The 14,657-nt window shown below is 39.7% G+C and overlaps 1 protein-coding gene across 1 annotated transcript in view; it reads left to right on the top strand.

Moving 5' to 3' along the window:
• The window catches only part of SPMIP2 (sperm microtubule inner protein 2), a 166,936-nt gene that overhangs the window by 125,598 nt on the left and 26,681 nt on the right, over positions 1-14,657 (top strand). Inside the window, exon 3 of the mRNA XM_064296158.1 lies at positions 2,739-2,797. Within this exon, the coding sequence (XP_064152228.1) occupies positions 2,739-2,797 (59 nt within the window). The remainder of the gene's footprint in view (positions 1-2,738; positions 2,798-14,657) is intronic.

The following is a 14,657-nucleotide window of genomic DNA, read 5'->3' as shown; positions in this document are numbered from 1 at the left end:
GAAGGAAGTGTGGAGAGCCATAAAGTCACTGATGTCTTAGAGAATACATATGGTGCCAGCAACAGAATATTGCTCAAAATGTGGACTTTAAATGTGTTTCTGGTAAGTTTTCAAAGAAAATGATGAACTTGTGATTGGAGAGTGGAGGAAGGGCAATGCTTTTTATGCAGAGGCAAAAAAATTGTCTGAATTATGTTCAAGTGTTTGGTGGAGGAACTTGGATATCTGGCTGAGGAGATTTTTAAGCAAGATCTTAAAGAAACCATGTGGTTTCTTCTTGCCACTTATTGTAAAATGTGAGAAGAAAGGGATGGGCTTAAAAATGAATTGTGCAAAATGAAAACAAGATTTGGAAAATTCTGTTGTACAAACTAAGGACAGGTGTCCTAGAATGTTCATGAAGGATGTGCCTACACAATCTTTTGTTAAAGAAATTAAGCCTAAGACTGATGGATCAAACCAACTACCACAGCTGAAAACCCATCAGACTGAAAGGGACAAAGAAAGAGTGAAAGGAAAGAAAGCCATCTGCTCCCTGGAATTCTACAGGCAGGAAACAGACCAAAGGAGCTACTTCTGTTGTCCTCCAAGAAAAGAAAAGCATCATCGTTGGAGCAGCTCAGACATCAGCAGAAGTATTGAAAAGAGCCCAGGAAGCAGGGCCTTCTGGCTTTCAAAGAGTGGGGCCACAGCCTCCTGGATCTCAAAGGATGGGGCCACAGCCTCCTAGGTTTCAAAGAGTCACATCTTCTCCAGCTTGGTTCCAGAGTGTAGGACTGCTGTTAAGGTGTTACAGGGCTACCACCCAAAACTGAAAGGGCAGGGCTGCCGTGTCCAAGGGCAGAATCCACCTAGAATCCAGAGGGCATGGCCAACATGAGGTATGGAGGGTAAGCCTATTTCCCAGATGGTCCCAAAGAACAGAAGATTGTTTTCAAGCCTTGAAAGTTAATGTAAATTGTTCTAGGTTTTAGACTTGCTTTGTGCCTGTTATCCCTTCTTTTCCTCCAATTTCTCCCATTTATAATGGAAATGCCTACCTTGTGCCTGTTCCACCACTGAACTTTGGAAACAGATAATTGTTAGTCTAGATTTTATAGTTTCACAGACTAAAAGAAGTTTTGTCCCAGGATAGAATATACCTAAAGTCTCACCCATATTTGATTTAGATGATTCAGAAAGTGAGATTTTGAACTTGGAGTTGATTTATGACTTTTGGAATGATGTGATGGCGTGAATGCGTTTTGCATGTGGCAAGGACATGAAGTTTAGGGGGCCAAAGCTTGGAATGTTATGGATTGAATTGTGTCACTCAGAAATATGTGTTGTTTGCTTCCAAAATGGCTCACTCACATGGCTAGCAAATTGGTGAAATAGCAAAGGTTTTGTTACATATATATTTACCACAATTAAAAAAAAAAAGCAAAATAATAAAAAGAATACTAGGCAATTCCTGTGATGTTGAAATTATCATAATATGGTTTCACTACTTTTTGAGATGTTAATGAATATAGCATTCCATATCAATGCAAGCAAAAATTGCATTCCAAAACTGAAGTGAAATACTTTCTGATAATCCATGACAATGTTTCTAAATCCTAGTGTTTAGAAAGTTGAGAAATTATTATAAACAAAAATCCTTTTCAGTATAAATTTGACACTCCTCTTCCCCATGCTTATTCACAGATGGGCCATTCATTGGATGTTCCTGGGGAAAAGGAGTTGGGGTGTGTTATAGAATGAATTGTGTCCCCCCAAAATATGTGTTGTAAATCCTAACCTCTATGCCTGTGGCTATAATCCTGTTTGGGAATAGGTTGCCTTTGTTCTGTAAATGAGGCAGGGCTAGTGAAGGCTGTGTCTTCAGTCAATCTTTTTTGAGATATTAAAAAAGATTAAATGCAATCTAGCAAGCAGAAATGGGGAAGAGAGATGCCAAGCCACATGAAGACTGCAGAGGAGCAAAAGCTCAAAGAAACAAGGACATTCTTCCAGAGCCAACGGAGGGAGAAAGCCTTGCCCTAGAAATGGTACTTTGAATTTGGGCTTCTAGCCTCCTAAACTGTGAGAAAAAAAATGTCCGTTTGGTAAAGCCACGCATTTTTGGTATTTCTCTGGATAATGAAGAGAGGATGCAACGATCATTCATTCAGTAATAATGGATCGTTTCAATGCACATGGGAAGGTGTGGGAATTATTTTTTAGTGTGGAAACTGGCTCTAAGTCACTTAGTACTTTATCAGCACCCCAAATTATTTGAAAGGAGTTTTCAGATCTACACTCCCCCACTGGCTGTCTGTAACCCAGCTCCTTTTCCGTCTTATTGCCCCATCACATTTTCTAATTCTGTGAGGAGAAGCTAAAGGGAAGAGAGCTAAAATATTAGCAACTAAATGATAAACAGTAGTGTAAAATGCCTTTTCGTATAGACACAGAATCATAAAGATAGAAAGGAGCTTAGGAATTATGGACTCTATTCCTGCTACACGGCACCTCTTCTTTTATAAACGAGGGAAGTAAAGCATGTAGAGACGTATTTGTTTAATTTCTTGTGCTCTTTCGTCAGTTCAGAACTCAAAAGATCATCTTCTTCCCTCATTTGCTTTTAGCTGAATTTAGCATTTCCTATCTAATTCACCAACCTGAATTCCTTTTTGACTAGGAATGTAAGTCCTTAGACATGTTGTTGCCTACTTACCTTGGAATTATGGCACATTCATTTCCTTTCTCTCTTACAGTACGGAGAACTAAGTCATGCTGCTATTGATCAATTAACACACAGATACCAGAATCCATGGTAAGTGCATATTAACATATTTTAAACTCATAAATGTCTCCTTCCTAAATTAGTGACAGGTTAATTATATTTTTAACTTTGAAGCATAGGACCGCTTTACTTCTTTTATTTCATGTAAGTTTTTGTGGTCAAAGTATGTATTTTTATCCTTAATAAATACTTAATAAATTTTCACTGTTAGGGGTAGGGGGAGTTGTAAAGCAAGCACAGTTGAGTAAGAAACAGAATGTAGTGGAGAAAAAGAGAACTACACCTGTATTTGTTAAGAATAGCAACTGGATGAGTGGGTTAGCTTTAACTATATACATAGTTCTCTTTGGAAAAAACAACATTAATTTTTTTTTGTAAAAAATAAAGTCATTTCATGCGGTTGCCTTAGAAACCATCATAATGGGTAATTAGGCTTAATAAGTGTAATCCTACGGAAGTCACATAATGGCTTGGATTCACTCTATTTTAAGTCAGCCCTTAAACTTAATTTAACATGTCTAGTTCAAGGTACACTAAATTACTGGGAAAAGAGCATAAACAAAGATTGTCATCTAGATGTAATGTGTAATTCAGACTCCTAAGTGGAAAAGAATCTATCAGCATTGCTCTTACAAGACTGCAGATTCCATATTGTCTTTATTATTCTTAGATTTTTGAAGGTGAGGATTTCTGAAGCCTACTTCACCTCATTTTTAATTGTTGAAGGATACAGCTATTTGCATGCATAAAATTATTGGATTTTAGCCTTGTTCTACTATACAGCAACAACATAAAACACCTCAAATAGATAAAAGTAAACTCCATGTCAAAAGATTAGTAGTTACTACAACACATGTCCAGGAAAGTAAACAATTTTATTGGGCAGTTCTTGTAACTTATAAATTATATCCCATCTTAAAGCCATAGAGAAATAGTCACACTTTATTGCTTGAAAGGCATATGTTCTCACTAAAATATTCTACTTCATTTGTTCAGATAACTTTGCCCCAGTGCAGGAATTAATTTATTTTTGGAGAAGCATCTATCTGCAAATGCTCTATCATATATTTCCAAACAAAGAAAAACATGAAAGGCTATTGAAAATCTATGAAACTTCAACGAACATTGTTGACATACGTATTAAAAATTGCTGCCTTTATTTAAACAAGCAAATAAACAAAAAATCTTATTAGAAAGTCGCTGAGAAATATTGAAGCTTTGAACATTTTTCTTGGTTGCAACTACATTCATTTCTAGGGAATAAGCTATCTATCATGCCAGATCATGTGGATGCAAAACATTTATGAAAAAAGACCTCATACTTAGGGAACTGTGGATTCAATTGGGAAACTGGGCATATGTATATAAAGAAAAGAAATACCTGGGTGGCACACACAACTAAACACTCAACTACTAGCCCAAGGTTGGCTGTTCAAATCCACCCAAAGTTTCCTTGGAAGACAGGCCTGGTGATCTGCTTCCGAGAGGTCACAGCTTTGAAAGTCCTATGGAGCAGTTCTACTCTGCATACATGGGGTCGCCATGAATCAGAACCCACTTGACAGCAATTAATAACAACAACATATAAAGAAAAATAACAAAATCAACTTGCATCAGCTGAGAGTCAAATAAATGAGGACAATTATAACTAGAAAAGTTTTAAATCTTAAAAAATGTGTTGATGACCCCCTGGACCTGTAGACTCTGACTCAGATCCTATTTTAACTAGTCAGACCAATAACCTGAATGTTGCCTTTCTCTAGAGGCTCTAAGCACCTCCACTGCTTGAAAGACTTCCTGCCCCACTCTTGGGCTGGCAAGATGCCCTTGGATAGGATGATGACTTGGACATGCCAAGGTGTGCCCTACCTTGTGCTCTTTAGTGTGGACTGATCATAACAAATTATGGATAACATTGCAAAGAATGGGAGTTCCAGAACACTTAATTGTGCTCATGAGGAACCTGTACATAGATCAAGACGCAGTTGTTTGAACACAACAAGGGGATACTGCGTGGTTTAAAGTGAGGAAAGGTGTGTGTCAGGGTTGTATCCTTTCACCATACTTATTCAGTCTGAACGCTGAGCAGATAATCCAAGAAGCTGAGTTATATGAAGAAGAACTCAGCATCAGGACTGGAGAAAGACAATTCACTAACAACTTGCATTATGCAGGTGCCACAACCTTGCTTGCTGAAAGTGAAGAGGACTTGAAGCACCTACTGATGAAGATCAAAGACCACAAACTTCAGTATGGATTACACCTCAGCATAAAGAAAACAAAAGTCCTTGCAACTGTACCAATGAGCAACATCATGATAAATGGAGAAAAGATTGAATTTGTCAAGCATTTCATTTTATTTGGATCCACAATCAGTGCCCATGGAAGCCGCAGGCAAGAAATCAAAAGACATGTTGCATTAGGCAACTCTGCTGCAAAAGGCCTCGTTAAAGCTTTGAAAAGCAAAGATGTCTTGAATGCTAAGGTGTGCCTGACCCAAGCCATGGTGTTTCCAATCATCTCATATGTATGTGAATAAGGAAGACAAAAGAAGAACTGATGCCTTTGAATGGTGGTGTTGGTGAAGAATATTGAATATACCGTGGGCTGCCAAAAGAACAAACAAATCTGTTTTGGGAGAAGTACAACCAGAATGCTCCTTGGAAGCAAGAATGGTGAGACTTCATCTCACATACTTTGGACATATTATCAGGAGGGATCTGTCCCTGGAGAAGGACATCATGCTTGGTAAAATAGAGGGTCAGCAAAAAAGAGGAAGACCCTCAATGAGATGGACTGACACAGTGGCTGCAACAATGGACTCAAGCATGCCAATGATTGTGAGGATGATGCAGGACCAGAAGTGTTTTGTTCTGTTGTGCATAGGGTCACTATGAGTGGGAACCAACTCAATGGCACCTAACAACAACAGTGTTCTAAAAAAAAAAATGCACATCTAAGCATTCTTTCCCAGGGAGTAACTAGAGAATTTCATCTAGCAATGTGTAAAGCAAAAAAGGGAAAGGGATAGGACACAGGAAACAAGAGAATCAACAAAGGTGACAGGCATAGAGAATTCCCAAGGAAGTATTAAGGAAAAGTGCCAGAAATTTGGCCCTGCAGAAGCCCAGAGAGGAGTCAGTTCAGATAGGAGCAGAATAAGCAGGCACTCCAGAGGGAGTGCTCATAGTGTACAAGTACTGGGTTAAATACCAGAAAAACCAAGTGAGCTAAAAGTGGCTGCTTTTGGATAAGAAAACTTGAAAGGTGGGACAGATGGGAAGAGGGGGCTGTTTTTTCATTATAAATATTTTTTATAGTGTAATTAAAAAAAATTACTTTAGGTGAAAGTTCACAGAGCATATTAGTTTCTCATTAAACAATTAATACATAAATTGTTTTGTGACATTGGTTGCCGACCCCACAATGTGTCAATACTCTTCCCTTCTCCACCCCAGATTCCCTGTTTCTATGCGTTCAATTTTCCTGTCCCTTTTTCCTTTCTTCACATCTTAGCTTTTAGGCTGGTGTGCCCATTTAGTCTCGTACACATGATTGAACTATGAAGCATGTTCTGCACGTGTGTTATTGTTTGCCCTATAGACCTGTCTAATCTTTGTCCGAAGGGTGAAGCTCAGGAATGACTTCAGTATTCAGTTAAAAGGGTGTGTGGGGACCATACTCGTGGGGTTTCTCCAGTCTCTGTCAGACCAGCAAGTCTGGTCTTGTGTGTGTGTGTGTGTGTGTGTGTGTGTGTGTGCATGTGAATTCGAATTTTGGTCTACATTTTTCTCCTGCTCTGTCTGGGACCCTCTATTGCGATCCCTACCAGAATAGTCAATGATAACCAGGTACCATCTATTTGTGCTGGACTTGGGTGGTGGAGGTTGTGGTAGCTGTGGCCCATTAGTCCTTTGGACTAATCTTTCCTTGTTTCTTTGGCTTTCTTCATTCTCCTTTGCTCCAGCCGGGATGGGGCCAGTAGAAGTCAATATAAATATTTAGTACTATTTATATGTATTATGGAAAACCCTGGGGGCATATTGGTTAAGAGCTACAGCTGCTAACCAAAAGATCGGCAGTTCAAATCCGCCAGGCACTCCTTGGAAACTCTGTGGGGCAGTCCTGCGCAGTCTTACAGTGTCACTATGAGTCAGAATCGACTCGACAGCAATGGGTTGGTGGTTTTGGTATATGTATTATGTGTCTGTACCTAAATTATTTTCTGAACATAAAAAATAATTGGCACTATATTATGTACATGTACAATCATTTTATTTTGGTAATAAAAAATAATTGTTTTAAAATGGGAGAAATAGAATAGCCAACTAGAATTCTAGTAGTCAGGGTTTCTAAGGTGAAAATTTTCAAGCTAAAACCAGGACTTTCAGTGCTAAAGAAATATTCTCTGACCTGAATAAACAGGGCTTTGTTTATTCAGAAAGGTGTAAGGTCTGCCCGTATTAGGCATTAGTTGGGTGGCGTATAGAAAATTGCCTGTTTTATTCTGTAATGAAATGCTGCCAAAACCAGTTGTTAAACCACCAGACTTAATGACAGCCGGTATTTAAAAATATATTGGTACATAAATGCTTGTTTTTTCTTGCAGTTGTCTTCCTCAAAGCATCCATAAATCTTGACAGGTTTCTATTTTTAAGCCTGTCACTGTCTGGCACATTAGAGGGATTTCCATAAGCATTAAGCAGCAAAGTTGTCCAATGTTTGAGATCAGCAGCAGTATTTCTACTTTGTTCATTTAGGCCCTTTAACTTAAAAACTGTCTTCCCAGTTTCTTCCCTTGAGCTGCCTTCCTCCACTCTAGCCTCCTCTTCAGCCAGGTAGTAAGGGAGGAGGTTTCCTGGGAAGCAGCAACTGGAAGCCAGGTCACTACAGAAGCCCATGGCTGTCACTGTTACAGTGCCATGCATACAGTGCCGATTTATCTAGTCAATCAATGTTCAAGTGCCAACAATGTGCCAGGCACCATACTACACCCGGGGATTCAGGAGTGAAAGAGACAGCCATAGTTCCTGCCTTCCTTACATTCCATCAGGAGAGACAGGAAAGAAGGAGCCTAATAAATGTTTGATAATTTCACTGCAATCATAATAGGTGCCATAGGGAGAAATGTAGGATGTGTGGCATTTATTGTTGAAGGAATGGCTGTTCCTTGTCTCAGGATGGAGCACTTATACCAAAAGGACAAGATGCAACTTTTTTGAGGAAAAAAAATTAGCTAAAGAGACATTACTGTTATTCTTAAGAAGAAATTGTACTATGTCTATCCCTTGATCTCTCCCTAGATGCCCAGGTAGGAAAAAATCCAGTTCACTTCAGAATGTGGCCCTTCACTGCTAACTTCCCTCCACGCAAGTTGTGAAATACATGAAGTCTGAAGTGCTTTCGTTTGGTTTTTACACATTCCGTAAACTTTTGTTTGTATGGAAATGTCCTAATTTCACCTTCATATTTGAGAGACAGTTTTGCTGGATATATGATTCCTGGACGGCAATTTTTTTCCTTCAGTGCTTTATATAAGTCACCTCATTGCCTTCTTGGCTGCATGGTTTCTGCTGAGTAGTCTGAGCTTATTCTTATTGACTCTCCTTTGTAGGTGACTTTTTGTTTATCCCTAGCTGCTCTTAAAATTCACTATCTTTGGTTTTGTCAAGCTTGATTATAATATGTCTTGGTGACTTCCTTTTGAGATCTACCTTATGTTGGGTTTGATGAGCATCTTGGATAGATACTGTCACATTTTTCATGATATCAGGGAAGTTTTCTGCCAAGAAATCTTCAACAATTCTCTCCGTATTTTCTGTTATCCCTCCCTGTTCTGGTACTCCAATCACTCTTAGGTTATTTCTCTTGATGAGTTCCACGTGATTCTTAAGGTTTCTTCATGTTTTAAAATTCTTTTGTCTGATTTTTCTTTGAATATATTGGTGCCAAATATTTTATCTTCAATCTCACTAATTCTGCCTTCCATTTCCCCAGTTCTGCTCCTCTGACTTTCTATTGAGTTGTCTAATTCTGTAATTTGATTGTTAATCTTCCAAATTTCTGCTTGCTGTTTCTGTATGGATCTTGCAGCCTATTAAATTTTTCATTATGTTCCTGAATAACCTTTTTAATTTCTTCAACTTCTTTATCAGTGTGTTCCTTGGCTTGTTCTACGTTTTGTCTGATCTCATGCCTGATGCTTTGAAGAGTTCTGTATATTAATCTCTTGTATTCTACATCTGGTAACTCCAGGAATATATCTTCATCTGGAAGATTCCTTGATTCTTTGTTTTGAGAGCTTGTTGAAGCGATCATGGTTTGCTTCTTTATGTGATTTAATACTGACTGTTGTCTCCGAGCCATCTATAAGTTATTGTATTAATTTATTTTATGTTTGCTTACTGTATCTTAGCTATTTGCTTTGTATTGTTTTGATATGCCCAAATAGGCTGCTTGAGTGAGCTAGCTTGATTATTTGCCCCTTTGAAGCTCTAATGTCCTGTCACCAGATGGCTAGAGCTGTTACCAGGTATATGACCCTAGGAGTCCATTCACTTTTCTTGTATAGATTCAGCTCAGGTATCCAGTAGTTGGTCATCAAGTGTGTGGTACAGGCTCTGCCCTACAGCCTTAGACAGGCAGCAGTGATTGGTGTAGGCTCACCAATTGCAGCAGGGGGTCACACTCTGAACAAGGCAGGGGGCTGAGAACCATCCCCCGAGTGTCTGTGAGGGAAGCACATCCCTGTTCCCTAGAAAGCACAGGTGGGTGGGTTTTGCAGATGGACCATGGGCACCCAGTGCTTTTGGCTGTAAGGACTGGGAGGCACCACTTATCCTTGGACCCCTGTCACAGGTGGCAAGGTGATGTGGGTGGAGCCATCAGTCCTCAGGCCCCTGATGTGGGTAGGTGAGGACCCAGTTTAATAGGCAAAGTGGTGTTGAACATCAAAAACACACCTTTTTACTGCACAGCTGAAACAGTGGAAGTCAGATCTCAAGCAGTCAGCAAACCAGGGCCTAATCTCCTGAAATGGGTCCACACAGGTCCCTGCAGGGGGGGAAGGTATTCAAAATCCATGGACAGTTTGTGCCTAGACAGGAGCCACATCTGTCTTGAGCTCCCCAGCTTAGTGGAGCTGGCAGAATATCTTTTCCCTCAATTGTGAATTTATTCCTTCTCCAAGTCCAGGAGAATGGCTCAGGCCCAGGGAAACTGGCAGCCACTGAAGCTGGCTTGGGGGCTGGGGGCTCGGTAAAATAAATGTGACTACTTAGCTTTTGCTGAGAGCACTGTTATTCTCTGGTTCCGGAGGCATGAGTAGACTGTGCAGCTCGCTGTCTCTCCTTGGGAGACCACGTCCCGAACACTACCGCCAGTCCTGCCATGGTCACTCCAGGGGAATGTGTCTGACTGGTGCTTGCTCCTGCCAAGTCAGGTCCTGCAACTCCTCGCCACTTCTGAACCTTATCTGCCTCCCTCTGCTGCTCAGTCCAACTTCCTAACTTTGCCTTTGCTGTTCTGGGCTCCTAGCTTGTCATATATGTAATCGTTTCACTTGTTTTTTCAGGTCTTTGTTGTAAGAGGGATTACTGGAAGTGTCTGACTACTCTGCCATATCAGCCCCACCTCCTGAACCCTGAAGTATTGGCAGAAATAAAAAAAGTTATCATTGAGTTGATTCTGACTCATAGTTACCCTATTTAAAAAAAACCTGTTGCCATCAAGTCAATTCCGAGTCATAGCGACCCTATAGGGAAGAGTAGAACTGCCCCATACAGTTTTCAAGGAGCACCTGGTGGATTTGAACTGCTAATCTTTTGGTTAGCAGCTGTAGCTCTAGAGCACTACACAACCAGGGTTTCTAGTGACCCTATAGGACACAGTATAACTGGCCAATAGGGTTTCCAAGACTGTAATCTTTATGGAAACAGACTGCCACATCTTTCTACCATGGAGCAGCTGGTGGATTCAAACCACTGACATTTTAATTAGCAGCTGAGCACTTAACCACTGTGCCAGCAGGGCTCCTGTGTAAGAAAGGGGCCCTATCAATTCACTGGCTTATCATTTTTAGTTTTTCAGCACATCAGATATCAGAACTGTAAATCTCAGGGCATAGTTCAGTGTAGGAGACCAGGGTGACAGAAAGACCAGCTGCTGGACCTACCAAGACAACTCATAGCAATAAAATCAAAGCATAAACTGAAAACTGAAAGTAAACAGATGACTACAGTGAGATACCCTGACATCAATGGCACTAATCAGAAAAACAGAAAATAACAAATGTGGGTGAGGCTGTGGGGAAATTGGAACTCTTACATACTGATGGTAGGAATGTAAAATGGTACAACCACTATGGAAAACAATAGGTGCCTCCTAGAAATCTAGAAATAGAAATACCATACAATCTAGCAATCCCACTTCCAGGTATATAAAAAAAAAAATACCCTAGAGAAATAAGAATGGTGACAAAAATAGACATATGCACACCCATGTTCATTGCAGCATTGTTCACAATAGCAAAAAGACGGAAACAACCCAGATGCCTATCAACAGATGAGTGGATAAACAAACTGTGGTACATACACAAAGTAGAATACTAAAAATGATAAAGAATATCGACATAATCCATGAAACATCACATTACATGGATGAATATGGAGAACATTATGCTGAGTGAAATGTCAATCACAAAAGGACAAATATTGTATGACACCACAATTATAAAAAGTCAAGAAAAAGTTTACACAGAGGAAAAAATAATTATTTGATGCTTACTAAAGATGGGAAGGGGAGGGAGGGAAAATTACTAACTAGGGGGAAGACATATGTTAGTATTGGTGAAAAAAAAGACAATACACAATATGGGGGAAGTCAGCACAACATGACCAAGGCAAAGGAAGGCACTGAGAAGAACACAAGAATAAAGGGCAATTACAGTAATTACTACAGCATAGACAATCCTGCAACAACAGTATTAACGAACAAAAATCTTCAAATGGGTACATAGGTAGATAGGAGGGTGTAAGGGAGCACACCCACTTGCAGATATAGGTTTGGTGGTGGATATTTCTACATACATAATTGTAAGTGCTGGATGTATATTAATATAGACAGTAGAGCACACAAGGGGCACAATCACAGAAACTTCTTAGACATAACCAAACACCTTGCAGGACGAGGTTCCTAGGCTCAAAGGCAAAGGTCCACAGGCTTGGGGAACATCTACATCAATTGGCACGACATAGTTCATAAAAACAATGTTCTGCCTCCTGCTTTGGTGAATAGCATCTGGGTCTTAAAAGCTTGTGAGTGGCCATCTAAGACACAACTATTGGTCTCTTCCCATTTGAAGCAAAGGAGAGCAAAGAAAACCAAAGACTCAAGGGAGCAGTTAGTCCAAAGAACTAATGGACCATATGAACCACAACCTACATAACCCCAAGACCAGATTAACTAGATGGTGCCTGGCTACCACTACGAACCACTCTAACTGGGATCACAGCAGAGGATCCTGGACAGAGCAGGAAAAAAAATGTAGCACACACACAAAAAAAACAAATTCACATAAAATACCAGACTTACTGGTGTGACAGAGACTGTAGGAGCCCCTGAGACTATGGCTCTAAGACAGACACCCTTCCGATCTGGAACTGAAGCCATTCTCGAAGATCAATTTTAAGCCAAACAATAAAACCAAAACCTTTGCCATTGAGTTGATTCCAACTCATAGTGACCCTATAACAATAGACAGACCCATAAATGGACAATAACACCCAAGAGAGAAATGTTCCTTAGAAAAATGATACAAGATCAAAAGGACAACATATGCCCAAAAGCAAAGATAAGAAGAAAGGAAGGGGTAGAAAATCCAGACAAAAGGCAATGGGAAATGCAGGGTGGATATGGGGTGAGTGCTGACACATTGAGGTGAAGGCAACCAATGTCATGGAACATTTTACGTACAAACAATTGAACGGGAAACTATTTTGCTCTGTAAACTTTCACCTAAGCACGATAAAAAATAAAATATAAATAAAAGTAAATGAATGAGCTAAATTTCTTTGTTGTTGGTTGCCATTGAATCATTTCCAACTCATAGCGACACCATGTGTGCAGAGTAGAACTGCTCCATACGGTTTTCAATGATTGAAAGGCCTGTCCTCTGAGGTGCCTCTGGGTGGGTTCAAACTGCCAACCTTTTGGCTAGTAGTCAAGCTCGTAAGCGTTTGTGCCACTCAGAGATTTCAGCTAAATTTCTAGGCCCAGGCAAATAGTTCATGTATTGAAAAGAGTATAGGAAAAAAAAAAGGACAACGTATATTATAAATATTTGGATTATTTTCATTTCACTATTATCCATCCAATTTTGTAAATCTACAAAAATGCCTTGGTACTTGATCAGACTAGTATCAAACATGCTTATATTCATCCAGAATTGACTGTATAGCAATGGGGTTTTTTTTTTTTTTTTTGGTTCATAATTTTAGGTTTCCCTAATTGCAAGATTCTATGACCAAGGCTTTGGAGTTGGACAGGCTTGGGCTTAATTCCCCCATCTTGTGAAATGCAGATGTCCTTTGAACCTGAGCTTCAAGGGCAAAACAGGTAGTGAGAATACCTCTCTCCTGGGGCTGCATAAAGCCTTGTCTATGGGCAGCAGACTGTTCGAGACACTTTGCTCTCTGCTTAAAAAAAATCATTTCCTTTCATCTTTCCTTCCATCTTCCTGGTATGTTTCTAAACCATTACAAAAAATGTTTGAGAAGTCTTCAGCTTTTAGTAGTAGTGAATTTACCAGGGGTCTGCAGCACATCGTTTCTCATTGGTGACATCATTAGGCTCTTGACCAATGTGCTTCCATCATTCCTTAAGCATGGAGATGAGAAAGAGCTGTGCTGGTCTCAATGATATCTGAAGATTATGAAAACAAACAAACAAAAAAACTTAAGTGTCCCTATAGCAGGGATGTTTTGAAATTAATAGAAGGAAAGTTTTAGTTCAGCGTTTGCATGTCCCGCACTTCTAATTTTATTAAAAATTATTAAATGTAGTTCTGTGCTGTCGAGTCAATTCCAACTCATAGTGATCCCATATGACAGAGTAGAACTGCCCCATAGGGTTTCCTAGGCTGTAATCGTAGGCCCCTTGATATTCAAAGAAGAGAAAACACCTTTACCTGACTACTTTTATTTATAGTCTTTAACTGATCATTCAATTCAGTCAATCAATCAGTCAACCAATAAATAGTTTTAGAGGACTGTCCTTTCCATCAAATAGTTCATAAGTAGTGGGGAAGAGACACATGGAAAATTCTAGAACATTATGGTAAGAGCAGCAATATAGCCCCACCAGGCTATACATATAGCCCAGGATGGGAATGAGGAGGGGAACCATGGAGGTCCTCTGTGGAGGAGTCTGAAAAGGTAAGATTAGGTAAGTATATTACTCATCACTTCATTTATCTACCATAATGATAAACACACACCAAAACATACCGCAATTCATCAGTTTTTACAGGTACAATTCAGTGACATTGATTACACTCTTCAAGCTGTGCAACCATTCTCGCTCTTCTCACCACCATTAACATACATTCAATGCACTCTAAGCAAAAGCTCCCTCTTTCCCCCCTCCCTCCCATCCCTGGTAACCACTAATTACTTATGGTTTCCATATATTTGCTTATTTCCTATAAGTGATATCATACAGTATTTGTCCTTTTGTGACTGACTCATTTCACTCAGCATAATGTCCTCCAAGTTCATCCATGTTGTGGCATGCATCAGGACTTCATTTTTCTTTATAGCTAGGTAATATTCCATTGTAATTTTTTTTTTTATGTATATACCACATTTTGTTTATCCATTCATCAATTGATGGA

Source organism: Loxodonta africana, chromosome 13, assembly GCF_030014295.1.
Source record: "Loxodonta africana isolate mLoxAfr1 chromosome 13, mLoxAfr1.hap2, whole genome shotgun sequence".
Taxonomy (NCBI): Eukaryota; Metazoa; Chordata; class Mammalia; order Proboscidea; family Elephantidae; genus Loxodonta; species Loxodonta africana.
This window is presented reverse-complemented; position numbering and strand designations above follow the sequence as displayed.